At 53.1% G+C, this 18,573-nt stretch overlaps 1 protein-coding gene across 4 annotated transcripts in view; it reads left to right on the top strand.

Annotated features, from left to right (window-relative positions):
• Nucleotides 1-18,573, top strand: part of MYRF (myelin regulatory factor) — a 60,685-nt gene that overhangs the window by 22,979 nt on the left and 19,133 nt on the right. For 2 of the 4 annotated variants that reach the window (XM_030483579.1, XM_030483577.1), the window contains exons 2-6: nucleotides 2,687-2,774; nucleotides 3,672-3,998; nucleotides 7,455-7,516; nucleotides 11,070-11,382; nucleotides 12,001-12,375. In XM_030483579.1, coding sequence (XP_030339439.1) covers nucleotides 2,687-2,774; nucleotides 3,672-3,998; nucleotides 7,455-7,516; nucleotides 11,070-11,382; nucleotides 12,001-12,375 — 1,165 coding nt within the window. The remainder of the gene's footprint in view (nucleotides 1-2,686; nucleotides 2,775-3,671; nucleotides 3,999-7,454; nucleotides 7,517-11,069; nucleotides 11,383-12,000; nucleotides 12,376-18,573) is intronic. The other 2 variants (XM_030483578.1, XM_030483581.1) reach the window with 2 other exon arrangements.

Here is an 18,573-nt window from a genome sequence, read left to right as displayed (position 1 = left end):
GGTTGCTGCTGTTCTTCCTATGGTAAGAGGACTAAGACCAGAGGCTCCTCCATCTCTTGCTGGGGCGGGGAGATGTGGGGTCTGGCTGTGGGTGTTGAACTTCCCAAGGTGGCTTCCTGCTTCCTCCTAATCCCTGCTTTGGAGGGGGAGGGAGTGTTGTTCCTGTCGTTGGGAGCTCGTGACTCTATGGAGAAGTATTAGCCTGTAATTAATCACCTAAAGCTGGCTTTAGGTAAGAGCCCGGCCTGCATGGAAGCTATGGGTGGTGGGACATTCCTCATGCCCTCACACCCCTGTTTCACCCCATCTGGCACATGGAAAGTCCTTTATTCCTAATGGGAAACCCCCGTCCCATCCCACGTGTGCAGCCAGACACCACCACGGCTGTTATCACATCTCAGCTCTGCAGCAGCACAACCGACCCACCTCTCACGTCATGGTGCTTATCTCACCCTTCGTCTGGGTCTCACCTGAGGGCTCCTGAAGGTGACTTTTAAGACAAGGTGGCAAAGAAATAGGAAAGCCCAGCACACTGGTGTCTGTTGAGGGTCTCTTGTCCTTTCTGGGTAGGTCCTGGACTCCTCTTCTATGATGGAGATGATATGATGGAGTTTGGAGGTGTCAGGGAAACCCACTGAGGTCAGGTAGTAGCTCAGTAGCTTGTGGAAAGGCAACAAAACTGGTAAAGTGCCTTGTTTTGCTTCTTTGAACCTGGATCCCAACCCTGGAACTTGGGATGAAGATGTTTTCTCACAGCTTTTGTGGCCTCCAGGATGCTGGAGAGGGACTCTTCATCAGGAACTGCAGTGATAGGACAAGTGGTGATGGGTTCAAACTGAAACAGGGGAAGTTCAGGTTAGATATGAAGAAGTTCATCCCTGTGAGGGTGCTGAGGCGCTGGCACAGGATGCCCAGAGAAGCTGTGGCTGCCCCATCCCTGGCAGTGTTCAAGGCCAGGTTGGACACAGGGGCTTGGAGCAACCTGCTCTAGTGGAAGGTGTCCCTGCCCGGGGCAGGGGGTTGGAGCTGGAGGAGCTTTAAGGTCTCTTCAACCCAAATCAGGCTGGGATTCTATGAAGCAGGACAACGGGATGGTTGCTGCCACATCACTGCAACTTCAGGAGAGGATGTGGCTGTCACAAAGGCCTGTGATCAGCAACGTGCTGACACAGCTTGGGACCTTACAGACTCTGCCTGCCCCATCTTCTTCTCACCATGGTGCTACCCTAGCAGCAGCATCACAGATCATAGAATCACAGACTGGTTTGGATTGGAAAGGACCTTAAGATCATCCAGTTCCAACCCCCTGCCATGGGCAGGGACACCTCACACTATACACCCTTCCACATCAAGAGCTCACATGGGAGAGCATTCCTACCTTCTCCCCATGTCCCTGGGCTCTGCTGTGGAGGCACATAATGCACAAAGGGTTAGGTGCCTCACAAGCGAACAGCAACCGAGGTTTTCCCCCTCTAGCCAGGGTTTCTAAGGCAGAGATCCCTCCATCCGCACACACACCCTGTCCGTTGGCAGAATTCCTAGCTGGATTTATTTCTGCCCATTTGCTTGTCTTGGTATGAAAGGGATTTGCAGAGGGGAGAGCTGCCATTGGCCAGGGCTGGGATGAAACCCCCCAGCCGGGGCTTTGTGGTTCAGCGGTTGACCTTTCCCAATGCGTGGTCCATGGGGGGAGGTGGGGGTCAGGGTCTTCTCCTGGGCAAGGGATGTGCTTTAACGTGGTGCTGTGGGGTCTTTCAGGAAGGGGCCGTCTCTGTTATCTGAGGTGGGGGGAGCTGGACCTTCTCTTCCACTCTCTTGGCAGTGGTTTTGGCACCGGCCCCAGAGGGCTGCAGCCTCCCACTTGAGAGCCACAGATAAAGAAAGCACTTTCTGTCAACAAACCCCAGCCCTGCTTCCCCAGAACAGAGGAGGGAGGAGGAGTCCTGCAGGAGAAAGGAGAGGGAAGTCCACAGCTTGTCCATGGAGGAGAGGAGAGGATGGAGGGGAGGGCTCCTGTGGGGTCGGGACCTGATCCAGAGCTGTCATGGCAGCAGCAGCAGAGAAATTCCAGCTCAGAGGTCCAAAGGGATGGAAACCAGCTTTCCCAGCACTTCCTGAGCCTCTGCAGGGATTGCCTTCTCCTTTGGGCTGCCAAGGGGAGCCCTTCTATCACCCCTGGTGAGGCCAGCAGCTCCTGCAGCTTTGCTGACAAAGCTGTAGTGGTTGGGCAAGACCTGGCTCTCATGCACTATGGAGCCATGTGTCTTGCGTGGCTTATGCCTGACCCCAAGATCTCCCTTCTCCTGCGTGTCCTCAGCCTGGTCCTGGCAAGTGCATGTGTCCCACAGCCAGAACGTGGCTTGTAAATTGCTGTAGTCAAGCCCCACTTGTGACCAACATCCCAGGTAGTGTCACCACCTTGGCTTGTCCTATGCGCCCCATCCCTGTCTGGTTTTACACTGGGGTGCAGATGGGTATGACCAGATGGCTGTCCTCAAACTGATCTTCTCAGATGAGTTTCTTGACTCTGCAAAGGTCTGGTGGTGTTTCTGAAGCAAGGACCTTCCATCTCTGCCCATGGGAGGGGTTTGGAACTAGATGATCTTAAGGTCCTTTCCAACCCAAACCATTCTATGATTCTATGTCCTTCTCATGGCTCATGCTTCCACTTCCTCTCCCTTCACAGGCCACGACATTAATGGAGCTCTGGAACCATCGAACATTGACACCAGCATCCTGGAAGAGTACATCAGCAAGGAGGACTCACCAGATATGTAAGTGCTTCCTTTGCTCTGCAGCAGGAACACTGTTCTCTGTTGTTTTCAGTGGACAGATGTTGAGCAATGTCCAGCCCTGCAACTTGAGGAATCACTGAGCACCTCTGTCCCTCCTGGAGCCCTCCTTTATTGCTCTTTGCTTTCATTTCCAGTTCTTCCTCTTGTCTCTTCCTGGCTTCTTGCTCTTGTATGTCCTCAGTCTCTTCTGGCCTTTCTCCTTCCCCTCGTTGAGGGCACCACAAAAGACCTTTCCTTAGTTTGAGCAATGGGAAAACAAGCACTGGGAGCTCAGTAGGAAGTGTGCAGCTCCATGAGTGTGGAGCAGGGATGTGTGCCAACATCAAGGCGGGGTTGGATACGGCTTGGAGCAACCTGCTCCAGTGGAAGGTGTCCCTGCCCATGGCAGGGGGTTGGAACTGGCTGAGCTTTTAGGTCCCTTCCAACCCAAACCAGTCTGATTCTATGGCTGGCAAAGAGGAGGGGAGCAGACCTGTATAGCCACCAAGGTGATCTGGGCCACAGGGTGGGAGCAGGATCATTGGGGCTGATGTGACAAAGCACCTTCCCTGTGTAAGCTGCAGCACGGTGAGCAGATCCTGCTGTCTCCCTCTGTCTTCTCAAGCTTTGAGGTTTGTGTACTGGGCACTTCTGGCCTTTAACAGCTCCACAAGTGGATTTTGCACCCCTGGGTTGCATCAGTCCCACCAACCCAGGTGGCTGACCTGCCTCCCTGTACGCTCCTGCTGGTGCCACCACAACGCTGCCTGGTTTTGGGTGTCTCAGAGCACCATGAAAAGCTCCATCCCCATTGCTGCATGGCTGGGGAGGGGTGGGCTGAGCAGGAAGTACCATCTAGCTGTCCCTCTGCTGAGGTTGTCCCCTTCTCTCTCTCAGCTGCTTCCCTGACATCCCTGCTTCAGCCAGCTATGCACACCCCCAGCCCTCCAGCTCAACCACCATCAACGCGCCTCTTCCCAGCTCCATCGCCAATGTGACCAACCCCACTTCCAGTGGTTCCCTCCACCTTCCAGCCCCGGGCAGCCAGATCCCAATGCGGCATGGTCCTCTTCTGCCCAATCCTTGTGGACCGGGCTACGGTGCTCACCTCAACTGCAATAACAACAATGGCATGGTGGTACCTAAGGGTTACCTTGGTGGCCACTGCCTGAACAACGTGGTCCCTCCAATCAAATCAGAGCCCAAGGCCTCCTACGCACCTGGGTAAGTAGGGTTGGGGTGGTAGGACAAGGGCAAATGGTGGGACAAGTGTTCCTCCAGGCTGGCGGGGCCTGGAGGGTTGGTGGTGGTTGGTCCCACTGCTACAGCATCAGTCCTGGCTTCACAGAGAGATGCTTTACGGCAAGGGTAGGTCCTGAAAGGTTGTTTGGTGGATCTTATCTCTATGCATTGAGTTAGAGAGGTTCAGTGATGTCTCCCAGGTGGTGGTAGAGCTGCCAACTCTGGGTGACCAGGAGATCTGTATTGCACATCTACAAGTGTGTGATGGAGAATGTTGTAGCATTGTGGGATTTTTAAGAAGGAAGAGACATGGAACAAGACAAAATTCAGTCTCCAGGGTGTTGCCATAACCGTCCATGGGGAAGATGTGAACTAAACTGGGAAGAGAGATGTACCTCTTGTGGCCTGATGTTGTAGATATTCCACTCAAGAGAAGAAAAAGGTGGCATCTGAGCTGGATTTGTGTTCCTTTGCAATGAGTCCTAGATGCAGACCTGGTGCAGAGGAAGATGACGGGGATTTAGCATTGCTGGACAATCAATCTGGGAGAAAACACATGCTTCCTGCTCTCTGGGGTGGCCTTGCTTGGAGCAGGCAGGAAGGGAATGATCCTGGCAGGCTGGGAAAGCCTATCATCATGGCCCAGCATCATCTGGAGTGGCAAAAGGGGCCAGACAAAGACCATGTCAGTAGAGACAGGTCAGGCAGGCATGGCATGGTGAGAGGGTATGGCCTTGCAGTGGTGTCTGGGAGAGGAGCTGGAAGGCATGAAGCTTGGGCACACAAAGGGAAGAAGTGGTCCATGCTACTCTCCTCCAGTCATAGGGGAGTGAAACAAGAAGATGACTGAAGCTGGACAGATGAACTAAAGTGTGCAGCAGCATGTTCATCAGCAGGAGGCCTTGGTGGTTGGCGATAGTCATACAATGAGGAGCTGTGCCATGGTCCAACCTGCTTCTGTAGTACAGGTGATGGGTGGTCCTGATGCGCTCTCTGCACAGCCCATCTCTGTGCCTTCTGCAGTGGATGTAGGGACCAAGGAGACAGGATGGCTTCAGGGCTGCTCATCCCTGCAAGCCCCTGCCTGGCTCTTCTCCCTCTGCCTTGTGCCCTCTAGTGTTGCCAGCAAGTACAACGTGGTGATTCCCAGGTTTAGAAGCCTCCATCTAGCACGCCAGGGATTCAGTAGCTCCATTGGGATGACTTTGGCCCTTTGAATGAACATGGATGGATCTTCCAGAAAGAAACAAGCTCAACAAAACCTGCTCTTATTTTATTCCCAAACTGGGTAATTCTTCCTTGCTGTGTGCCCAGCAGCAGCTTAGGGAAAATCATGCCCATGTCACGTCCCTTTCTTCTGCATTCTCCAGGATGGAAACCTTGGTTTGGATGTAGATGAACTGAGTCAGCATTCTTCTGATGGCAGCATTTCTTCAGCATCCGAGAATGACTCTTCCCTGTTATATTAGGCTTTTCCTGGAGGAATAATGTCTCACGTGTTGGATACCAACAAACCGTTCCTTGGACTGGGCACATCCATGCTACCTCCCTGTGTGAATTCTGCAGTATCCACCTTTCTGCTGCAAAACCTTTTACAGCCTCCAGAATTCCCTAAATTGTCCCAGATCCTTTTGTTATTGGCCAGAACTTGGCTTGCAGGGCACAAATCATGATAAATCCATAGGAAATACAGTCTGATGTCATGGCCAGCACAGCAGGGAGCCTGGAAATAAGGCTGGAGATAGATGCTCCAGAACAAGTATTGGAGGGGAGTGGTGGGAAGGTACCTCAAGTGAAGGTGGAGGATGAGGGAACTATGGTTTTTTGTTGGGGTTACCCTACCTCATCACTCTCCAACTACTGCTGGGGTTGGAGGCCAACCCCAACTATCACTTACTATGAACCTATTTACTGGATCTTGGGCTGCTTTGGTGCAGGAAGGCCCTGGTGGGAGCAGAGTTTGAGGTGTGTGTGATGTACTGTCCATTCCTTCCCCATAGCCCCAAGCACCTCCTTGCTTTTGGCCAGCTTCCATCCAAGAAACACTGGTTTGTCTGGGCTTATTTTGCAGCCACAAAGCTGATGGTGTAAGATGGGGGAACAGAAAAGGATCCCCATTGAAAATCCACTTGTGATGAGGAATGAGGAGTCAGGAGATGGGGAGGAAAACAGCATGTTTGTCTCAGATGGAGCAGCTTTGGCTTGAGGTTCAGGGCTGCTGGAACCTGCTGGGGCTTTGCTGAGGTGATGGAGAGGGTGTCAGTGCGCTGAGAAGATATCTCCTTGCCAAGGATCTCCACCAGACAGAGCATACTGTGAATGCTAAGGTGAAGTGAGCCTTTCTCTAGAGCATAGACCATGGCTGCTCCAGCCACCAGAGCCACCATCTCCCTGCCCATCTCTGCAGTGCCCGTGGCTTGGCCTGGGTAGCAGCAGGACCTCAACTCTTTCCATCTACTTGATTTCCAGACTGTTGCTAGAGAAGAAGCAGCGTCTAAGACAGGCACATCCTTTACTTGTGCACCAGGGAGGTGGAAATGTTACCCTGGCCTGAAGATGTGTGAAGCTCAAGCTTCTGCTGCAGTGCGATGTGTGTTGAGGAGGAGCTGCAAAAAAGGAAAAGAGACATAGGTTCAAATGAATTTCCAAGGAAATTTGCTTTGGAAGTGGCTGAAGAGCCCAGATACCTGGAATCTGTGCTGGCTTGAAGTGGAATAAGGAAGGATGCAGGAACTAACCAGCTCCCTGCAGTACATCGGTGCTGCCACCACAAACAGGTTGCCCTGGGAGGTGGTGGATGTTCCATCCCTGGAGACTTCTAAGGCCAGGCTGGATGTGCTTCTGGGCAACCTGATCTAGTGGAAGATGTCCCTGCTTATTGCAGGGGGTTGAACTAGATGAGCTTTGAAGGTCCTTTCCAACCCAAACCATTCTATGATTCTATACATTGGGGCTGGTCCTCAACCCCCCAGCCATGGGTTGTGCTGGAGAAGGATTGGGCCATCAGAGCCCCATCCTGCTCCTTGTGACAATGGAGTAGAGCCAGGGTGCTACAGCCAGCAGCTGTGGTGGTGCTCAGGTCCGTACAGGTCACAAGGCAGAATCCATCCCATGGGCTTCCCAGCATCAGATCCCAGATCCCAGCTTCCCCCCCCACTCTCCCATCTTTCTCTTAGAAATGGCTAGATTCCTGTTTGGCTTCTACCTGGAGGTCTCATTGGCAGGTCAATGTGTCTATCCCTGCTCCTGAGGTCCAGGGAGCCACTGTGGGGTGGCAGTGACAGTCACCGGGACACACTTGGGGTGATGGGATCTGCTGTGGGAGCAGCTGGGAATTCCACCCAGAGCCTGGAGGGTGCTTTGATCCAAGTGGCCCTCTCAGATGTGCTGGAAGCTGCTTTCAATGACTTTCCCTTCTCTTTCCCCATTGCTCTGCAGCACTTTGCCTGACTCTCCCCCGGATTCTGGATCAGAAGCTTACTCCCCTCAGCAGGTGAATGGTAAGTGCTTCAAAGAGAGAGCAAAGGAGGGGGAAATCCAAACCCCAATCCCAACATCCTCCCCCTCTTTGTTCTGGGAAAGTGGTTGGCTCTGCAACCTTTATCAGACGGGAGAAAACAGGCGGCTGCAGTACGTGGGGAGATTATCAGTTAGTAAATATCCCTCCACTTTCCCTATTGTTCTGCTCCTGGGCTTTGCCAGGGAACAAGGGAAGGAACGGGAGAGCAGGAGGGAAGGTGGGAACCCCCTCACCTGCGGAGAGCTTATCCCTGGGCAGGGTGGGATGTGGAGCCCACAAACCTCCTTGTCCTGCCTTATCCCTCCACCTCGGGTGAGCCAAAGGGAAGGAATGTGAGTGCGTCCCTGACATGGAGCCCGGCTCCGGGAGGCAGGAATGAACCCGCCGTTGAGCAGTAAGTTCCTTCCCAGCCTTTCCCTCCGCTCCAGTGGAACCAGCTTGATCCTGGGGGGGGGGGGATGGCTTCTGCTCCCAATGCAAAGGGCACAGAGGGCTGGTGTCAGAGGCAGGGTCATTGCCAGGCTCTCCTTGGGGAAGCCACCGAGTGCTCTTTGGTTCCCGTGGTGACCTTCAGTGCTCTTTGGTGGAAGGAAGGTTGCTTTGGTCTCCCTTCCCCCTCGGCAGCAGCACCCTCTTCGCCAGGCTCCAGCCCATTCCCCAGCAGGAACAGCGCCTGCTCTCCTTCTGGTTTTTGATGGAAGAGGTCAAGAGTTCTGTTTATCTTGCTAAAAAAAATCCCTGGAATTCCTCCTGGCCCTTCCTTAAATATAACAAAGAGGCCAGATTGCTCTCCACGTGGAGAGCTGCTCTGACAGACTGAGGAGGAGAGGAGGCTCCGGAAAGCACCCGTAGAGCAGCTCCTTCCTCAGGAGGGAAGGGTTGGATTCCCAGAGCTGGGAAGCGCAGAGCATGGGTCTTCCATTTGGTAAATGCATCCCCATTCTGGTTAGAAGCCTGTGGAAATGGTGATGTGCTGTGGTGGTGTGGAGATGGACATGGTGAAGATAAAGCGTCTGCTGTGAGGATATGCATGTTCTCGGACACGAATGCATGGGTTGTCCTTTGGAAGCTGTACAAGGTCTCCCAGTTGTACCTGAGCCACCAGTGCCAAGGCTGGCCATGCTCAGAGTCAGGATGTTCACTTAAGATGTTATAAAGACTCTTTCTTGGAGTGTTCTGCAGGGGAGGACATGACGCTCCTCTCCCAGCCCTCAAGCCACTGTCCCTCTGCACAGGCTGGGTCTCCAAAGGTTGTTCTGGGGCTGTTGGAACGTGTACCCATCAGCTGGGGTGAGCAATGCCAAAGCTGCCTTTCTGGTTGTATTGTTGAGCTGTGCTAGTCTGTGCTCTGAGGTGGAAGTTGAGTGTTTGTCAGGATGGCAGGAGCAGAGCTGGATAAGGTGATGTTATGCCCTGTACCGTCACTTTTCACCACTGAAAAGAACAGAAATACTCTATCCCAAAGATATCATCTTTCAGCCTTGGTCCTCATCTCCAAACTCCTCTCCTCCTTGAAGCCCTAGTGCTGGTCCATGGGACAGCTCCAGAAGGCAGAGGAATCCATTCCATGTGTGCTGCAAAAGGGCACTGAGAGAGCTTGGGAGGGAGCAGAATAGGTGGATGGGTGGAAGCAGCCCTGTCCCAGTGGTAGGAGCACTCAGTGGCATAAATACATGTCACTTCTCCAGCCCTTACAACGGGAGGAGTTTTCTGGTTCCTGGTCAAATGCTTTGGCCTCATTAGTCAACCAGTGACTGGTTGTTCTGAGGCCAAAGTCCACCCAGGCCAGTGTCTGGCTCAGGGCTGGCTGGTGGCACCCCCTTAGAGATGCAGCCTGGCAAACCCCAGTAGATATCTCCCCTGCCATCCCCCTCCATGTCTCTGTAACAGCCTTGGCAGGTCCCTGGATGTACTGGTCCTCCAGCCCTTAGGTAAAGGCTGCGGAAACAGATGAGCTTTGTCCTGCTGAAGAGAAGGTGGGTGAAGGTTTGTTCTGTGGGGCTGGGGACCAGGTTGTGTGTTTCTCGTAGCAGAAAACCCATCAGAGAGCTCCTGTTCTGAGCCTGGGGCTGCACTTTTGTCACTCCTTGGGCCTTTTAATTCCAGTTCCTCTTAGGTGATGGGTTTCCACCAGGTTTTGACCCAACCTGAGCATGCTTTGTGGTGCACTGGATTCTGAGGAGGTCTCAGGTGGGTAACTGAGGTTAGCTGATGTTTTTGCTGTTGTTAAAAGGTCCATGCTGTCAATCTCCTCACCAAGCTCAAGCTTTGGGAGTGGTATTGAGATCTTCCCTGTGAGGGTGCTGAGGTGCTGGCACAGGGTGCCCAGAGAAGCTGTGGCTGCCCCATCCCTGGCAGTGTTCAAGGCCAGGTTGGACACAGGGGCTTGGAGCAACCTGCTCTAGTGGAAGGTGTCCCTGCCCGTGGCAGGGGGTTGGAGCTGGATGAGCTTTAAGGTTCCTTCCAACACAAACCATTCTGTGGTTCTATGACTATAGATGACACCAGGCAATGCACTGAGCTGGGACCCCAAGCTCTGAGCTGAGCAGTGCTGGGGGGGATGAAGCCCACGTTTGGCTTCTCAAGGCTCTGTCAATGGGTGACAGTCTGGTTTCTTGGCAGGGTGCTGTGGTCCACAGTTCTGAGGAGCTCTGGCACCATGAAGTGGGTTGTCTTTGCCATGCCCAGAATCAGTAAAATTAGGCCATGTTCAGGTGCTTTCTCAGCAACTCTGTGTTTCCAGGCACAGGCTTCAGACCCTGTTCCTGTCTCTTGGATCGTTTGCCCCCAGTTGTGCTTTAATGGTCCGTGTAGTTCCTTGGTGCTACAAGAATATTGTGGTTGATGGACTTTCTGCTTGAAGGGAAATACAAAGCTAACACAAAAGCTCCCTAAAGACATGCTTCCACTGCAGAGCATCCACACCAGATACCTGGGTTTAGCAAATATCAGGAATGTTTGTGGGCATCTTCCCTGTTGCCCTTTGAGTTTTGGTCCTTCGAGCTTTGAGATGCTGGGCCTTGCCTGCTTCCTTGTGCTGACCCCTTCCAGTCTCACCTCTCCTGAGAAGATGTATGGTACAACTGGTTTCATAGTGTTGATATCCCTTTATCAGCCAGCCAGGACCCTGCTGTGTCCTTGCTCTGTAGATACCACTGGGACAGCCTGTGTCTGAAGCTGACAGCCAAGGTTGATGACATGAGAAGGGAATCCCTGCAGGGGATGGGGTGGATGAGGGCACATGGCCATGCTGAGGCTAGGCAGAAGAGACAGGGAGATATGGATTCATGAAGATCATGGAATGGTTTGTGTTGCAAGGGACCTTAAAGCTCATCCAGTTCCAACCCCCTGCCATGGACAGGGACACCTTCCACTAGAGCAGGTTGCTCCAAGCCCCATCCAACCTGTTCTTGAAGATAACCAGGATGGTTCAGGGGCAGAGGAGTGCTGTGTCTGTGCTGGACCTGGGCTTAGGACTCAGTGCATGTCCCTACCTGCTTCTCTAACACCTTTGACTCTTTCTCTCTTTCAAGATCCTCACCTCCTCCGGACCATGACCCCCGAAAACATGTGCCACATGACTCCCCCTTCTCGCCTGGAGCATCCTCCTCCTCCTCCACCACCACCCCCACCACCCCCCCACCTCCCAGGTCCTCCACCTCCTCCTCCTCACCCACACCAGCAGCAGCACACCCCACACTACCCCAGCCTGCAGCGGGACATGTACATGAAGGCTGAGCCCCTGCTGCCACCATATGCCATCGGGCAGGGTATGGCCCCTCCTGACCTCCACCATGCCCAGCAGTCGCAGATGCTGCACCAGCTTCTCCAGCAACACGGAGCAGAGTAAGAACTTTGGGCCCTGGGACTTATCAGAGCTATTGGTGTGGTTTGGGGAATGGGGAGGATGAAGGAGCTGTTGGAGGCTTGGAGATGTATGAGCAGAATGACTGGGTTTAACTCCAAGTTAAGGAGCTTGCCCTGGTTCTGGGGAGGCATCGAGGTGAAGATGACCTAAAGTGTCGGGCATGGGCATGGCTTGGATGTGGGTGGTGGGGACAAGAAGAGAGCAAAGATGTGGCTCAGTGCATGGCTGGCACTGAGCTTGGGGGTTGGCAGAGCCACCGAGCTTGTAGTGCTGTAGGAGCAGCTTTGGTGGTAGTTCAGCAGCTACTCAGACCTTGGTCTGCCATGGAGGGTTGTATTGGCAAATACATGCCCTGAGCATGGTTTGGACCAGCAGCTCCCTTTCCTCCTGCCCAGGCTTAGCAAGGTCCTAGAGTTTGAATTAAGTGTTAGGATTTCCTAGACAATGGGAGAAGATGCTGATAGTGCTGAAAGAGCCTGTGGGCTCCCTGCATGAAGGTTTCTATGTGAGATCCCAGCTGTGTGCCTGGTCAGGGGCTGTTTCCTGCCCACCTCTTGCTTCCTTGCTCAGCCTTTGCTGTCCCATGGTCTCTGCAGCCTCCCGGTACACCCCGCCAAGAAGAGGAAACACTCCGAGTCCCCCTCCAACACCCTCAATGCCCAGATGCTCAATGGGCTGATAAAGCAGGAGCCAGGGATGGGGTCGGTGCCACTGAACCCTGATAGAGTCCAAACACCTCCCTGGCACCAGCCAGGAGCACTCTCACCAGGTATGTGGCTTCCTTGTGCTCTTCCCAGCTGGACACTCTGTCAGAGGGATTGGAATAAGTGTTTTCCTCTCATTCCAGGCCTGATCCAAGATAACGACAGCTTGAATGGCTCCTACTTGGATCCCAACTACCAGTCTATAAAGTGGCAGCCACATCAACAGAACAAGTGGGCAACTCTGTATGATGCCAACTACAAAGAGCTGTAAGTAATTCATCCACCTTTGGAGGAAGTCACTTCACCTTTTGTGTATTGATGGCCAAGGGTTTGGGGGCATCATACTTACAAGATGGGACAAGGATCAACCTGGGCACCCCATTGTCCTCTCCTGTCACCTCCTGATCTCTGCTTGCCTGTGCTGTGATGGCGATACTCTCCCCACAGTACCTTTGCCATTGGGAAAGTTACTCTGTGCACTTCCACAGGGCTGATGGAGGATTAAGACATGGGGCTAGTGCTGTAGGAGCACGTTTGGTGGTAGTTCAGCAGCTACTCAGACCTTGGTCTGCCATGGAGGGTTGTATTGGCAAATACACCTTGCTCTGAGCATGGTTTGGACCAGCAGCTCCCTTTCCTCGTGCTCAGGCTTAGCAAGGACCTGGAGTTGAAGTTAAGTGTTAGGATTTCCTAGACAATACATAGCACGGATGGCTGGAGGTAATCTAGAGCCACTTCAGCACAGCTTGAGAGCAGCATGGAGAGGAGCCTGAGGAGGAGTGGGAGTGGTTGGTGGGCAGAGGAGAGAAAGAAAAGCAGAGGGAAGAGGTGAGGAAAACTAGGAAGCCAGGAGGGTTGCAGAGGGGCAAGGGGAGAGGGTGGAGAGGAAAGGGGTGGCAGAGGTAGGTGGGGAGCAGAGAGCAGTGAGGGGCTGGGAGCTGGAGGGGGAGGTTGTGAAGGGTGGAGGCAGTGCAAGGACAGGCTGCATAGGGAAAGAGGAGTGCTCAGGAGGAAACCACTCTGGATCCTCCCTGCATTCCTTGGAGGTGACAGAGAGCTGGCAAGCAGCAGGCTGGCTTCCAGGAACCTCTCTGGGAGCAAATGAACCTCCCCTGTTTCCCCTCCTCCTCTTTGTGCCCAGCCAGGGGCTGGTAGGGGTCCTGTTAGGGGACACACAGGAGAGGGTGCTCTGTTGTCTGTGACACGAGATAACCCAAAGCTGTTATTACACCTTGCTTGGATGGTGCTGAGGATGGGAGCCAGGACCTGAGTCATGGAGGCAGAGCAGGACCTGGGATGTGCAGGGATGTGCTGCTGTAAGCCCCAGCCCTCCTGCACCCCCAGCCCCAGTCCTTGCACCAGTCTGTATCACAGACCTGAAGTGACTGGGCCATGCTGGGGGTTGTTCCCTGTGGAGAAGGGGCTGTTGGAGTTGGTTACTTCACTGGGGACACTGTTTGTGGCTGTTCCCCAACCACAGCAGGAGAGGGTTGATTTGCAGAGGGGGTTACTCCTGATTTATTAACCTGTTTCCATAAAGGCAGCATCTCCCACCTTCAGAAGGAATATCAGCTGCTTCTGGGCAGTTGTGACACTGTTTTCCTCCCTGACAAAGCTACCTTTGCCTTTTGCTGCTGTTCCTGCTTCTCCCAGACTCTCTTTTTGTGCCAATATTGCCTTAAGCCTCACTGTCTTTGCCCTGTGTCCAAGTGCTCCTGAGAAGTGGAGGTCCCAGGAGGAACAAAACCCCCTTTTCTGACTCAGGCCATGCTTGGTCACAACCTGTCACTCCCTGGAGTGGCTTCTCTTCCACCATCAATCTCCACAGGGCTTTCACTACTACAGAAGCACGTTGTGCAGTCAGCAGGGTCCAAAGAACTCTGTGCATCCTGGAGCAGACCTTTTGCATGGCCTTGCTTTTGTCTTGGACATAATGAGCCCCCTTTTCCTTCCATCTCACTATTTACCTGCGCTGGGTAAATGGTTTCTCATGTGAAACACGCCACAACCCTTTCAGTTTATCACAGACCCTCTGCAAGTGTTCCAGTCCCTGTTATATTCCTTGTTCCAGAGATTTTCCGTGGACCTCAGCATCATACAGGCAGATTGACAGAGCAAACTACACTGTATTGGCAACAGAGAAGTTGCTGAAGTGCTGCAAACCCCAGCTTTAACTTCTGCAAACCCAGCCCATGCTCTTTGGACCATTTGGGCTCACTTGCCTAATACCTGCTTTTAGGATTTAGCCAGAGCAAACCCACTTCAGTGGCATTTAGGTCATCATCCCGTTGTGTAATGAGTAAATTCCTTTTACCTGACTTCATGTAGTTTGGAGAAACCCACGTGCACTTTGTTGTGGTGCTGGATTTGACCAGAATTAAGCGTTAAGGTCAAGGTTGATTGATAATTTTCAGTTTACACACTGCCTCAGTGGACTTTTCGTCCTTCGTGGTGGGTTTGAGACCAGGTGGCTCTAGGAGAGCCTGTGCAAGCTGAACCTACATCTGCTCCTACATGGGAGATCTCTTAGTTCTCCTGGTAAAGCACTGCACCAGAATATACCATAGAATGGTTTGGGTTAAAGGGAGCTTAAAGCTCATCCATTTCCAACCCCCTGCCACGGGCAGGGACACCTTCCACTAGAGCAGGTTGCTCCAAGCCCCTGTGTCCAACCTGGCCTTGAACACTGCCAGGGATGGGGGAGCCACAGCTTCTCTGGGCACCCTGTGCCAGCGCCTCAGCACCCTCCCAGGGAAGAGCTTCTGCCTCAGAGCTCATCTCAGTCTCCCCTCTGGCAGGTTAAAGCCATTCCCCTTGGCCTGTCCCTCCAGGCCCTTGTCCAAAGCCCCTCTCCAGGTTTCCTGGAGCCCCTTTAGGCACTGGAGCTGCTCTAAGGTCTCCCCTTCAGGAGCCTTCTCTTCTCCAGGCTGCCCCAGCCCAGCTCTCTCAGCCTGGCTCCAGAGCAGAGCTGCTCCAGCCCTCGCAGCATCTTCATGGCCCTGTTCTCCTCCTCTTACCCACACAAGATTAGGTCCCTTCGTATAGAATCATTTAGCTTGGAAAAGACCCTTAAGATCATTGAGTAACCATCACTGCAAGTTTTTTGTTCCTCAGAAGACTTTCCTCTAGGGTTTGTGATGATCAGGAGCTCTGTGAGACTTCTTTCCAGCTTGTACAGCACCATTTGAGCCCATTTAACAGCTCTCTCTTCCTATGCAGTGAGTTTAGCTGTCACATCAGATCATATCTGTATCTTACACCTGTGAATAAGTGGACAATTTCATTTCTGTTCAGTCATCTTCATGGCAGAAAGCTACAGAGAAGTGGTCCATCAACCAGTTCTCTTTTCCTTCTGTTCTGGACTATATCTTGGAGCTGTAGCTTCTCAGCTATTGCCATGGCTCAGTGAGATGAGGACAGCATGGTGGGGGTCTGAACTAATTCTGCAGTTCCTAAGTAGCTTTTCCTGCCTTCTAAGAGACCTGTATAGTGAATGTGAATACAGTTGTGTGACTGACAACTGATTCCCCGTCCCCAGGAATCCCCATGGAGCAGCAGCCCTCTGCCAGGAGAAGAGCAAAGGGAATCATATGAACTACCTGGATTTAGGTTTGACACATACTTCCTAGAATGAGGCTGGATTAAGGAAACGGAGGGAAAGAAGGAAGGATTGCTGCATGGATTCAACTAGAGGTGCCTGGAAATCTGTGCCTTGGCTTGCTGGGCTTATGTCTCAGTCTTTTGCTTATGTTTGGGAGAGGAATCTCAGTGTTGGGTGAAGGAGCCCAAAGTCTTGGATTAGTGTTATTGATAATATAGTTCTCCTTGGCTTTTTGTGCTGGTTTTGTGGTTTGAGGCTCGCTGAACCACCAAAAGGATTCACTGGTCTCCAGCAGCGGTGCCAGAGAGGCCTGGAACCAGGCAGTTGAGTAATTTACTCCTGGGAGCAGGAGTAATTCATCTCCCTGACAGCGTGCTCTGATAAATGCCAGCAGGCTCCCTCCTCCCTCCCCACCTTTGTTTAGTTTGAGGGAAGGCAGCTGGGGAAGGGTAGAGCAGCTCTCAACAGAAACGTTCTATGCAGAGCCCAGAGCTCTGACCCTGGGAACTGGTTTGGTCCTCTTCCCATCAAGCAAATTGGTGTTCCCCATGTGCAGGCTAAACCTGACCTTGCGCTTCTTGGGTAGAAGAAGTGTCCTTATAACCAGCACCAAACCTTGGTGCAGATCCTGCATCTCGACAAGGGAATGGAGACCAGTGTGATGTGGTCCAGTCCTGCTGGATGTCTTTTGGGTTAGTGGCATGGTCTTTTGGCTGTCTTGGCCAGCTTGGCTAGTCCCGTAGTGATGGATCGCTGATGTCTCACTCTCATGCTGTGAGTGTATCTGAGGTAGCTGAAGGGATCATGTAGGGTGCTGAGCCTGGAGAAAGGAAGGCGCTGGGGAGACCTTAGAGCAGCTCCAGTGCCTAAAGGCACAGGAAACCTGGAGAGGGGCTTTGGACAAGGGCCTGCGGGACAGGTCAAGGGAAATGGCTTTAACCTGCCAGAGGGGAGACTGAGATGAGCTCTGAGGCAGAAGCTCTTCCCTGTGAGGGTGCTGAGGCGCTGGCACAGGGTGCCCAGAGAAGCTGTGGCTGCCCCATCCCTGGCAGCGTTCAAGGCCAGGTTGGACACAGGGGCTTGGAGCAACCTGCTCTAGTGGAAGGTGTCCCTGCCCGTGGCAGGGGGTTGGAACTGGATGAGCTTTAAGCTCCCTTCTAACCCAAACCAGTCTGATTCTATCAGTGCATGGAATTAGTGAGTGCTCCTTGAGTTAGGGATTCTCCAGACATTGTGTCTTAGGAGCAGTTGAGATACTGTGGAACCTGGAAGGAAGGAGGAGAGAAATGAGGGAGATTTTTCTTCCAGAGAGGAACCAGTTGAGGCATGTGAGCATCCCTCTGACATCCTGCTTTCGACCACAGATCCCAGTAGAGTTCCCTTTAACATGAGACATTTCTCCTTGCAGCATCTTTCCCTTTGCACTTCAATGTGGTGGGTGAGGTTGCTCCCTGCTCCTCTAAGTATGATGCCAGACATGGTTGTGGGGAGTTTGCAACCTCTCACCTTCAGATTGGGAAAAACCTCCTCTCTTCTGCTCCTGGCCTTAATCTGCCTTTGTTAGTTGGGGGCATTTTGGCTAAAACAATCCATTTGACCCCAGCCCTTTATTCCTGACACTTTGCCCTCTGACTCTCCCTGGGAAAAGCCGGCAGGGCTTTGGCTGCCCCTGGGATGTTGCCTTGTCAGCAGCTGGGGTTATCCCTAAATCCCAGGAACCACTTCTGCCTAGAGGTCATGTTCCCTTCCTTCTCGTACCACTCCATTTACTGCAGCCACCCATCGGAGAGGGGCACTGCTGCCAAAGGACTGGGTCCAGGGCAGGGTGATGGTCACTCTGAGGTCCCTGTGGGTTGACATGGAGGGGAGGATGGGTTTTATAAGGGTCACCAGAGTCCTAACAGTGCCACAGGCAGCACATGGTGGTGAGGGAGTGGATTTGCTGCTTCCAGGTGGGATTTACAATGTGAGAGTGGAAAACCACTGGAATAGATTTAAGGGATAACCCCATCCTGCAGTGGGGCTGAGCTGGGAGCAGCTCCTTGGGCTGAAGGCAGAGGGCTAGGGGGATCCCTGGGCTCTTTGATACCTGGAAAGCAGCTTCTTGTCCCCCATCTACCCCAGTCCAGGATCTCCCCATCTACCCTAGTGCAGGATCCCACTTTGAGGAATGCCCCAGCAGCAGCCATTGGGAAAACTCAGGGGAAAGAAGCCTATGGGAAGACTCTGGAGGGATCAGGCATTTCTAGAAGACAGAGGAGAGGGAGCCTGACTCTCCCCTCTGTTGGCACATGTTTTGCAGCCATCAGTTTGATGTTAACCAGAGCATGTTTTGGAAGCATCCATGGTTTGGAATTTCAACCAGACCCTCCCTCTCCTCATCTTCCTCTGTTAAAATACAGCAGGGCGAGTGGTGAACACTCAGGGTCCTGGAAAGACATAGGCAGAGGCAGGGAAAGCAGTTGGGAATGGCTCCACCACCCCTGGGGGGAGCACAGGGGGTGCTCAGACCAGCCCCAGCCCCAGCTCCCCATCACGGAGAGCCAGATGGAGAATTGAGGGCTGAGGTTAGGAGGAGAGTGAGAGCATAGAGGGGAATTCCTCTCGTGCTTCTGGGCTAAGGTAGTGCTCTGCTCCCACCGTCTGGTTTGTGTTTGGGACACGGCACGACAGCCCCAGGTCCCTGGGGTGCAAGTAATGAGTAGTTGCTTGTGGCCATCCCAGCATTATTCCAGGTTTCATCCACATTAACCCCTCAAGCATGTGTGGGGGGAGGATGGCTTTATTCCCAGAAGAAAGGAAGGGATAACAGGGGAGCGAGAGTGACCTTTCCCTATCTCCTGCTTCCCAGCCTGGCCCCCTCC

Source organism: Strigops habroptila, chromosome 4 (assembly GCF_004027225.2).
Source record: "Strigops habroptila isolate Jane chromosome 4, bStrHab1.2.pri, whole genome shotgun sequence".
NCBI classification, from domain to species: domain Eukaryota; kingdom Metazoa; phylum Chordata; class Aves; order Psittaciformes; family Psittacidae; genus Strigops; species Strigops habroptila.
The sequence above is the reverse complement of the archived record's forward strand: the minus strand, read 5'-3'. Positions and strand labels throughout refer to the sequence as shown.